The 12,174-nt window shown below is 39.0% G+C and overlaps 1 protein-coding gene across 1 annotated transcript in view; it reads right to left on the reverse strand.

Annotated features, from left to right (window-relative positions):
* SLC9A2 (solute carrier family 9 member A2) overlaps positions 1 to 12,168 on the reverse strand; it is a 108,269-nt gene extending 96,101 nt beyond the window's left edge. Inside the window, exon 1 of the mRNA XM_034658936.1 lies at positions 11,779 to 12,168. Coding sequence (XP_034514827.1) covers positions 11,779 to 12,064 — 286 coding nt within the window. The 5' untranslated portion in view covers positions 12,065 to 12,168. The remainder of the gene's footprint in view (positions 1 to 11,778) is intronic.
* Positions 12,169 to 12,174: the final 6 nt, after the last annotated feature.

A 12,174-nucleotide genomic window follows, 5' to 3' on the forward strand; every position in this document is an offset into this window, starting at 1 on the left:
TTTAAAAAAAAAAAAAGAAATTCTAGACTCTAGTTCTAGCTCTGATCCCACTTACGAGTCCCGCCACCTTGCCTCCCACAGCTCCTTCTGTTCTACCAGTGTGCAGAGTTGTGGCAAGCTTGGACTAATGTTAACTGTGGAGTCAAACGTGCTTTCATATATTACTTCAGTTGGTCCACACCATGATCCTGTGAAGCAGGCAGGATGTAATTTTCATTGTTTGATTTTACAGAGAAAATCTGAGACAGTCAAGATTAAGGCACACCAAGGTGCTCTGGAAGGAGATGCCAAGAACTTAACATTCTTCCCCAGGGTGAACCACAGTGGAGCGAGGAAGTACACTGGCCACAGATCCCACCTCTACCCCTTAAGCGCTGTGATACCCTGGACAAGTTACCTAAGTTCTCTCGACCTGTTTCCTCGTCTATTTTTTTAAAACTGGGGATAATAATGGTGCCTACCAACCAGAGTTTCTGTGAAGATTAAATAAGACAATGGGTATAAAACACTTGGCCCAAATACCGGCATGGAATAATGCTTCATCCTTGTCAGCTATTATTATTTTATTAATGAAACCGTGATAGAGGGATTATCTAGGCCCACCCATCTCCACCCTCCAATGCCACAACAAAAGACTCTGCTGGCTGCATTACACTGATCAGATTTCCCAGCCCAGGATCCCTAGGAAAGAAGCTGGTAATAAGGAGTAGCAGAATCGCCAGCGGAAGGGTCAGCAATGGAATATGGCAAAATAATCGTTCCACTGCCTCGTGACTGCACGAGGAAGACAACTTTTAAAGCTTCTTTAGAGCACTTTCACACACAGGGTGGGCATGTGTCGTCTGGTTCATTCTCAGTGGAAATTTCTAAATATAATTGTGACTTTGACTTTTCTGCTTTTACATGTGAGCCTTTCTATGCCAATGCTAAGGAGTAACACGAAACTCACCTTTAAAATATGATTATGTCGCAGCCACGTAACTTTCAAAGGAATTCCCATGCCCTCCCCTGGAATTATTGAAGAGGGAAAGGAATACATACATCTTCAAACAAGGGATGAATTTTACAAATCAAGATTAGAAAACCCTTGGATGGTGATGAACAATGTGCACGATTGTTGCAGGAAGTACATCAATTATGATTCATTACATTTAAAAGATGTAATTGCAAGAGAGTAACCTGTAATTGGGCATGTCTCATTTGGATTGACAATACGCCCACGTCTGCACGTCACTTTAATATAATAAACACATGCTTCTCTTGGCTTAAGTTTCTTTTGCTATACAGAAGTAAAATCTTTGTTGTAAATTACTTCCTCCCCTAGAGAGTACCTCATATTATCCCTGTGGAAATGTTAAACTGATGGGGCAGATACATACTCCTACTTCTACTAATTAAATGTGAGAACCAAGTAGTTGAAGACTTGGCAGGGTCATACGACAGAGTTGATGGCAGAACTCAAACTGCAATAGGGTCTTCCTACTTCTAATCCGGGGGACATCTTTTCCAAAACTTAGGTCCAACACTTTTTCAGTTGACAAGTTATTTCTCTTCTACCCAACTATGAAAACATAGATGATAGAAGCAGAATAGTCACATCTTCCCATCCTGCACATAGAAAAACTAGGAAACCACAACTTATATTCACCTTACATTATTAAAGAGAGTCCATTATGACATTCTATAAGCAGAACATATCCATGGACTTTAAACATTATATATCAAGCATTTGTTTAAAGTCTCAAGTAAAATGTCACTGAGCCATCCAACAATGCGAACACAGATAAAGCCAACTCTTACTTCAAACATATAAGATTAATATCCAGACACATTCAAAATAAAGGAAAATGTCTAGAAGGCCAGAAATAAAGAGAGGAGTCAAAGCAAGAGATGACAGTAGGATTTCAAGCCACAGTGAACCAGGAGGATTCCAGACAAGTCACCTGCCCTATGTGCCAGGACCCAGTATTTGAACACCTACATGAACACAAGAAATTTGACATCAGACCAGTAAGGGAAGCATTCATGCATAAGTTCCTGAGTCTCAAAGAGCTACTTTGTGCCAAATAAATAAATACTAAAAGATGCCTATAGCCAAGGAAAAATAGAAGGAAACACATCAACTCTTTATGGCCTTGGGCAGAGAGAAAATTCACCTATAAAGTATGAAATTCCAGGTTTATACCACACCCAGGTATAAAGGCCACTTGAATCATATAGGAAAACCAAGCTAGTACTAAAGGCCAACCACTAAAGCTCTGGGTCCCAGCATGAAAACTCAAAACCATTTTTGTAAGAACCATTCATAACTCAAGGGAAACAAACCACTTCCAAGTAAACATCCCCTGCTGAAGCTAAGCTCACAACAAAAAATATAATCTATATAAGGAAATAAATACTCAAAAGGGAAAGTCAGTAAATGTGATAAACATAAGAATTAGCAACAACTAAAAATAACAGAAAAATCTAAAAAAAAAAACTATAAAGTGAATACAATTTAAATAAATGGAAGAATCAAAGGGGGAATAAAAGCTAATTAAATCATAGAAAAGAATGAACAAAATGCAGATCCTTAAAAAAGAGCCAAAACAACATAAATGAAAATATAATTAAAATGAAAAAAATCCAATGAGTAGGTTAAGCACAGATTAAAAACACTCTGAGAGTAATGGGACACTAGAAAAAAAATCTGATAAAATTACCAAGAAATAGGAAAGAAAAATAAAGAGACAAAAAACACAAAACAGCATTAAGAAACACGGAACCACAAGTTCCAAAAAACAAAAACAAAATAAATCAATACCTAGACACACTGAGGAAACAGAAGAATATCAGACATAACCAAATGAAGAATCTTAAATACAAGCAAACAGAAAAGTCAGATTAATTCCAAGGGCAATGAGAATAATAACATAATTCTTAGCAACAAAAGGGGTCAGAAAGTAATGAAATAATGTCTTCCAACTGATAAAAGATAATATTTCCAACCCCTATACTCTGTTACATAATCATTCAAGAGAATAATCAAAATAAAGACATTGTCAAAGCTCAAGAGAATTTCTCATTCAAATGCCCTCCCTGATGTATCCACTAAAGAACATATTTCAGTAAAAAGAAAACAATCTGGGGGAAAAGGGGAGACAGAAGAAGTAATAATAAAAAATTGGTAAGCACGTTTGCAAATATAAACACTGCTTATAAAAATTAAAAGCTAGTTTGAAGGAAACTAAATAAAAACCAGGTCAAAAAAATAAATTCTAATTTGGAAAAGGTTAAATATAGAGCAGGTCTGAATTATAAGACAAAAAATTAAAATTCTACAACAGATAGCAATCAAAAAATTTTATAGTTTTACTCAGAAAGAGGATAAAACAATAATAAAATAGTAAATACTATGTTTACCACACTCCAAAAAATTATTTTGAGATTTTACATATATTAGCTAATTTAATTTTTACAACTGCCTATGACATTGGTGCTTTTATTTACCCATTTAACCAACAAAGCAACTGAACCCAGAGAGTTTAAGTTATGCACACAATATCATACAACTACAAAATATGTAGGAAAATGTAAGTGGGAAGTGAGCCAAAGCAGTCTGGCCTGACTCCTGTTAAATCAAGTAATCAGATTAAAATTGAAGGGTCACCACAAAAGGAATAGAAACAGAATGTATAATAATATATAAAAAATAAATGAAAAAAAATGACTAAGCCAAAATATGACAAGAAAACTAAAGATACCAAGTAAAAGCACAGTAAACAGAGAACAAAGTAAGCCCACATATGTAACTCACAATAAATGTAACTGCACTTCTACTGAAATTACAGATATTTTTAAAATTTAAATTAAAGACAAAAAATCCAGCTATAGGTGGTTTAATAAAATATATCTAAAGGAAAATTATCTAGTTGATTTAATAGTAATAGTATAGGAAAAGATATGCCCGGAAAATATAGATGTGGAAAACAGACACAGAAAAAAAGACATGTGCAAAGTCTAGTTTTATTTTGAATAGCAATAGTAATAAAAGAAAAAACACTATGAGCCATGAGAATATTATTGAAAATAAAGAAGTTCATAACTTAATAATTAAAGGACAAATTCATTCAGAAGATATAACAAAATTAAACTCATATGCACCTAATAACTTAGTATCAAAATTATACAAAACAAAGTTAACAAAATTATAAACAGTAATTGGCATCACAATCTTAGAGATTGATTTTAATGTACCATATAACTGAATAGATAAAACAGCCAAAAAACTTGGCAATTCTATTAAAGATCTGAACATGATAATTACAAATTTAATCTAGTGTGTGCATATGTATGTCTGCAAATGTGCATATGTGCCTGTATAAAATCCTGAACCAAATAAATAGAGAATATATAATCTTTTTTAAGCAAGCATGGAAAATGCAGTTTAAAAAGACCATATAATTAGGTGACGAATCACTAAATTCTACTCCCAAAACCAATATTGCTCTGTATGTTAACTAACTGAAGTTTAAATAAAAATAAACAAAGACCACATATTAAACCACAGAGAACATCCCAGTCAATATCAAAAATCAGTATCAGGCCTATCTAAACAAAATGCAATAAAATATGAACAAAAAATAACTACATATCTCTATATGTATACTAACTAAAAACTACAATTGTAAATAATTATTGGGCAAGAATAATAACAATCACAAGGCAGGCGGTGCCTGGGTGGCTCAGTGGGTTAAGAGACCGGCCCTTTTTTTGGCTCAGGTCTTGCTCTCAGGTCATGAGACTGCGTCCCACATCAGGCTCCACACTCAACTCAGAGTCTGCTTGAGGTTCTTCCTCTCCCTCTCCCTCCACCCCTCCCCCTGCTCATGAACTGTCTCTCTCCCAACCTCAAAAATAAATAAATAAATAAATAAATAAATAAATCTATAAATAAATAAATCTTTTTAAAAATCACAAGGAAATTTGAAAATACTGAGAACTAAATGATAGCGAAAAATCTACATGTCAAAACTATACAATGCAACCAAAGTAGGACAGAGCAATGTATTTCTAGCCTTCAATACATATATTGCCATTCCTTGAAGATACACCCATTTGGATCATGACAAACCATCTTTAAGAAGCATTTCTTTTAATATTCCTATTTCAGCTCATGAGGCATTTCTTTGATTTCATGAAGACTAAATTGTATTTTATAGACTTTAAATTAGTAACTGAGTGCCCCTGATGAGATACATCAGTTATCTTTCCAGCTTTATCATTGATATGTTAAGTTCTCCTCTCAGAATATAATGGTTTGTCTAGTTGACAACTATGCTATCTAGTTGATAGCAATAATGATTTCATGCTATTTATTGGGAAAGTACAATTTCATCTACATCCCCTCCCTGAATTCTTTAGTCTCTGCCATGCTCTTTATTTTTCTAATTTGCAATAAAGATGAATTTACATAAACTTAGAATTACCATGGTTATGCTTTGTTCCACAGTCTTAAATGTCAGTTCATCATAGCTTTGAATTTAATGAAAACAAGGAAATAGCCATATTTTGGAGAAACTGATGAAGAGAAATGGCTTCTTAGAAGTTACAAAATAACTAAAACTGTTGAAAGTTGTGTCCATTTTAATAAGATTGATGTCATTTTAGAGCAAGGGCATGCCAATTTTAAAACAGAGTTCATAAAGATATTCATCATTGAAATTATTGAAGGTAATATTAATTATGTTTTCAATTATAAATGCTTTCTCAGGGATTAACTACTCTTGTAAGGTGGGAGTCAACATACCAGAAAACAAGTAAATTCAATAACCAATGAGCTAAGCTCTAAATTCAGGAATGAAAAAAAATAACAAAATACACACCAATAAAGTAGAAGTAGCTAAATAATAAAGAGAAAAAAGTGATAAATTAGAAATCGATCAAAATCCAATTCTTTGAAAAAGTACAAAACAGATAAACTTCTGAGGGAATGGTGGTCAAGGTAAAAAAAAAACGAAAATAACAATATTAGGAATAAAAAGGTAGAACAATAAATGCAGATAAAATAGATACTTTTAAATAAAAAATAACTTCCTTCCCATAAATTTAAAAATGCAAATGAAATGACGATTTTCCAGAAAAATAAAAACACAAACACTAAAATCGACTGAAGAAAGAAATAAGCCAAATAGAAGTATAAACTTTAAAAGCAATTGAATCACTGATGAAAATCTATCCACATACAAATCAACAAATTCACTTGGTTTTACAGGTGACTTTTTACAACACTACAAGGAACAAACACATTTATACAAAAAGTTCTTTGTATAATTTTAGGGCTTCATAATATGTGAAAGAATTCTGTTAGAAAAAAAAGTATTCCATTAATGACAATTACTGTCATTGTGGAAGTTGATACAGAGAGTAACATTTTTGGTGAAAAATTACCTGTTATTCTTTTAAAAGATAAGAAAAGATTTCTCTGTTAAGAGTGATAAGATTCTAGAAGGCACCTGAAATGATCTTTAGAAAGAATATGAGAAAGCTGTTGCAGTTATCCTTCACCCTTTGATTAGCCCAAAGGGAAAAGATGGAAACTTTGAGGCAAAAAGGATCAAAACTCTTCTTTAGCTTAAGAACAAACACATGCCATCAGGAAGACTTAGCTTCAGAAGTGTGTTCAAAGTGAGATGTGGTTCACAAACGGGAAGATCATCCCTGTTTCATCCCCTGACCAACCAGCTGCTGTATATGCTTCAGGAAAACCAAATACAGCAAAGAGAAACAGATCGAGGGCAAGGGTAGTTTCTTCTAAGAGATCAAGATCTCAGGTAATACAGATAGATATCAACTGGAGAAACTATCTGGTTTCATATTTCAAATCAGGACAGACTGGAGCCCAGAGGAGAAAACTTCATGGAGCAAATTGCTTTGCCTTTTCCTTAAAACAATACTACAAGTTATTTAATGTCAAGACAACAGGGTAGAGGGAAGTGGAATATTCTGTGTCCTAACCCCAAGTTTAAGGGTAAAGGAAATGAAAAGGGCATGCTGACACCTGGAAGAGGGAAACAGGCCAGCTCAAGACTACAAGATAAGTGAGGGGACATCTGGGGAACCACTGACAAAGAAGGGAGTTCTGTTGCTTTAAACAGCAGGGACCCAGTGCTCTGTCCCTGAACTTTGAAGAGAGGTAGAACACATGCCCAAGTTCACCCAGTATAGGACAAATCCCACTGATCCACTCTATGGGCAAGGAAATCAGAGAAGACCATCTTAGAACACTCCAGGAAGTTTTACTCTTCTTAATTCTTTGGCTACCTATTATTATAAGCTGCAGAACTCCATCCCTGTGTACAGCATTTACCCAAGCAAGGTGTGCACTTGTAGCTGTTAAAAAAAATCAAGTTATTCAAAATATAAATATTCAAAATTAAAGAACAATACAAGTTCATATGTATATAGATCTAAGCGAAAAACAAACTGGGAAATGTTTCTTGTCAAATTTTTAAAAACTCAATACACGAGAAACAAATAAATCAAAAAATGGGCAGAAGATATGAACAGACACTTTTCCAATGAAGACATACAAATGGCTAACAGACACATGAAAAAATGTTCAAAATCATTAGCCATCAGGGAAATTCAAATCAAAACCACACTGAGATACCACCTTACGCCAGTTAGAATGGCAAAGATAGACAAGGCAAGAAACAACAATTGTTGGAGAGGATGTGGAGAAAGGGGATCCCTCCTACATTGTTGGTGGGAATGCAAGTTGGTACAGCCACTCTGGAAAACAGTGTGGAGGTCCCTTAAAAAGTTAAAAATTGAACTACCCTATGACCCAGCCATTGCACTACTGGGTGTTTACCCCAAAGATACAGACGTAGTAAAGAGAAGGGCCATATGCACCCCAATGTTCATAGCTGCATTGTCCACAATAGCCAAATCATGGAAGGAGCCGAGATGCCCTTCAACAGATGACTGGATTAAGAAGCTGTGGTCCATATATACAATGGAATATTACTCAGCTATCAGAAAGAACGAATTCTCAACATTTGCTGCAACATGGACGGCACTGGAGGAGATAATGCTAAGTGAAATAAGTCAAGCAGAGAAAGACAATTATCATATGATTTCTCTCATCTATGGAACATAAGAACTAGGAGGATCGGTAGGGGAAGAAAGGGATAAAGAAAAGGGGGGTAATCAGAAGGGGGAATGAAACATGAGAGACTATGGACTATGAGAAACAAACTGAAGACTTCAGAGGGGAGGGGGTGGGGGAATGGGATAGACTGGTGATGGGTAGTAAGGAGGGCACGTATTGCATGGTGCACTGGGTGTTATACGCAACTAATTGAAGCATCGAACTTTGCATCGGAATCCGGGGATGTACTGTATGGTGACTAACATAATATAATAATAAAATTAAAAAAAACTATTCAAAGTTGTACTAAATTCTATGTTCTTTTATTTATTTAACCTACTTTACATATGCATTCACAGCATCATCATGACTACAGAACTTTCTTTTTAACCAAATAATTGAGAAATGGAGTTTCCCCGATAATCGTGTAAAAACAGTGCAAAGTTGACTCATCCGACACTCTGCCAAAAATGCACTTGCTCACTTCTGACTGCAATATTTCTAAGGTTATATTGTGCTGTAATCTAGCAAACTACTCTGAACTCACCATGATTTAAACCTCCTACGGATGTGATTAGGAACCTCCATTTGGGGCAACCTGTTACTTTTGTTTAGATTAATCACTGGCAATGTGTCTCCATGTTCTCTGTGGCAGGTAAGTTCAGGTACACTGGGTTCACGGCATAAAGGTGCCCCAAATAGAAACCATGGCATTTTGCATGAGTTAGCACACCTGTTATCTCATCACCTTAAGTCCCCTGCACGGCTCAATTCATCATCCTGCCCCAAATATGAGCAAATGAAGTCATACAAGTCACCCCAAAATAACAGTTTCTCCAGTGCAAAAGTTAAAATAGAATTTGAATGACTAGATACTGCTGAATGGGCTGGAAAGGCCTCCCACAATATAAGGACAGTCTTCCCCAAAGCCAACAGAAAGTTTAGGGCCTGGGGGAGACAGTAGGGGGTATCGGGGCATTTCCAGGCTCCTCTAAGGACCAACAGAGCTGCAGCAAGAGGACAGGGCTGGACTATATACAGCAAGAACCTAGGAAAGACCCCAAGCACCAGCTTTTGGGACTCTAAAACCACACTTTCTGCTCTGGGAACTATATCCTTCACCCCACCCATGGCAGTCTCTACTCGGGTCTCTCACTGCTCAGACCCTTCTGGTTAGAAGACAAAAACATCTGTCTGCATTTCCATTCCTGTGCCACCATAGATGAAGGAGAGAAAGAGGAGATGGTAGCCAGTGAAGCTGAGAATTGGGGGGGGGGGTTAACCGATTGGGGGAACAGTAAGTGCCAGGGAATATAAATACATCTGGATTTTAAAAAAAAAAATACTGCCCATGGGTAGATCAATACACCTACAAACTCATACAAGCATTTTAATAAAATACCACACAATTAACAGAGTAAGGTCCAACAAGATGAACAAATCATGATAGAAAAAGAACAAGTACGAAAAAGCAAAGAAGAGCACTTGGAAAAGGCTGAGTCTAAAACAGAAACAGAGAAAGGCAGGAGGTAGCCCAGCACAGTGGAAAAAGAGACACAGTGCCAGAGAACTGTGTAAGGCTACGGTCACCCCTCTTCCACTCCGACTCATGATGGCAATATTCAGCACTTACTCCGTGCCTAGGATTTTCTAAGAATGTTAAACACAGGTCGTCTCATTTAATCCTCCTGACAAAACAGGCCTCCAGGACAGACACAAAGATGAGACATCAGACAGAGCTGGCTGGAATTCTGGCTCCCAACCCACGCGCAAGGTAACCTCCCCACTTCTGCTTCCCTGTAGAGGAAAACGGGTAATCATACCTACCCAGGACGGTTGTGAAAATTAGAGATAATGAACTTAAGTGCCTACCAGCGGCTGTTATTAGTGTAATTAATTAGATTAAAATAATCAGGAGTGAAGAACAACAAAAAAAAAATTGTAATTGAATAGAAATGGCAACCAAGAAGCAGTAATGGAAACAGGGCACAAAAGCACCAGGCCAGTGATGGAGGCTGGGAGAGAGAGAGTCAACAGAGCCTGCATTTGGCTCCCCACTTTGTGTGTCTGTGGGCAACTCACGTCAACTCTCTGGAGTTTCAGTTTCCACCTCCACCAAGGGGTGGGGGGTATTCATATCTGTCCTTCCCACACGGCAGTGTTGTTGTGAGGACCATGTGGGGAGAGAGCACCTGAGTTTATTATTACGGGCAACAAATTTATGCAAATGTACACACCTACTGGATAGATGGGGAAATCCATTTCCTCTGCTTCCATTTATCAGGTGGAATTAAAACACGCAACTAGTACAACCATGTCAAAGCCAGGCAACTGCAGACTCCAGAGTCATTAAACAGCATGTGCCTCCTTTGGTCATCATTAATAGAATCTAATTAATTTAATCTGACATCCGGCTTACCTTCCCCAACTTCCACCCTCATACAAACTATCTCTTCTGCCTGCTTTGTGTTTTCCCCCCAATTTATGCCTCTGTGTATTCCTCTCTGGAACGTTGTTCCCTTTCATCCCCAAGGGACCATATCCTGGTCATCCTTGAAAGCCCCATCTAAATGCTTCCCTTGCGTGAGAAAGTGATTTCTACCTCCCTACGCTGCCGCCATATTATCTTTTCTGAGTTTGTCACACTACTTAGCACTTTCCTGTATGACAGTCACCGGTGTGTGTGGCACTTCTCCCACCAATCAAAAAGCTGGAGGATGGCAGGCAAGGGGTCTTCATCCTTTGTGGAGACCTGCCTCACAGTACAAGTCAAGATCTTTCCCAGGACAAAAATTGAAGATGTATGCAGTAATGCCAACGTTCTTTTGACCTAATAACTTCTCTGAATCTTTACAACAGTAGTTGACATATTTTAAAATAAAAAAGTATTTAAAATATAAAGTAAAAATAATGGAAAGCCCCATGATCACAACAAAAGCTTATGTGGGGGGGGGATGAAGATGAGAAAATACATTCTGAGCTTCTGCTTTCCAAATGAGAGTTAAAGAGATAGTTTGAAAAGTGGGTTAATGATCTTTAAATATGCATCTCACTTCACTGGCCTCAGTTGCCTAAGAAAAAGCTTCCTGGAGAGTGACAGCCTCAGCGCAAAGGAGGGAGGAGACAGGGTGTTCCTGTCGCAGCTGCAAGCACTCAGTTGTCCCTGGTCCCCTCCCAGGCACTTCATTAGTCAGGTGCACGGCAGGGTCTGTGTCATGGCCAAGGCGCCTCTCTCTCCTCAGAGCATCCAGGGCTTTAACTGTTTTAGCCTCCGTGCTAGCCTGCGCCTCTCTCCCAATGACAGATAGGAATAAACCCCAGCCCACTCGCCTCCTCCCTCAGTAAACAGGTCTCTGCTTTGGCAGAGCACTGTACCAGTCGGGCTGAAGCAAAAGTAAGCAGCAAGTCGCTGAGTTCACATGGGCTAATAGTCTACGGCTACTTCAAGGCCAATGTCCACTTAAGAACCAAAGCATGAAAATGCTCCTCCCAAGGTCCCTTTCTAACAGAAGCTGCTTTGTCGCCCCTGCCCTGATCCACGGGGTGGTGGCCACGACCCAGAGGTCACCTCGCCGACTTGGACGCCCACCCACGCTTCCCCACCAGATCGCCCTCACCCCAGCTGGTGGGTCCAGCTCGCTCACCAATCTTAGCCAGGGAGGCCAGCAGGATCCACAGGGTGATCTCGAAAGGGATCTGCACGTGGGGGTAATCCAGGGTGAACACTGGCAGTCGACTCTCCTCGAACGGCGTCGTTCCGGGAGCCACCACGCTCGCGGGACTGGGCGGGCTGGAGCTGGCGCCCATGGCCCTCGACGCGTCCAGCAGGGTCTCGGCCAAGGTGCCCGCCGGCCCCGCCACCTGCAGGAGCAACAGCAGCAGCAGCGGCGGCGGCGCCCGCAAGCTCCGCCCGGTGCCCGCGAGCTCCATGGGGTCGACTCCCCGCGCCGCCGGCGAGCCCCGCGCTCGGCCCTCAGTGCGCTCAGCGCATCGCTCCCGGGCAGCGCCGCCCGCTTGGCCGCGCACAGTGCGGGGCAGAG

Source organism: Ailuropoda melanoleuca, chromosome 4 (genome assembly GCF_002007445.2).
Source record: "Ailuropoda melanoleuca isolate Jingjing chromosome 4, ASM200744v2, whole genome shotgun sequence".
In the NCBI taxonomy this organism is placed as follows: domain Eukaryota; kingdom Metazoa; phylum Chordata; class Mammalia; order Carnivora; family Ursidae; genus Ailuropoda; species Ailuropoda melanoleuca.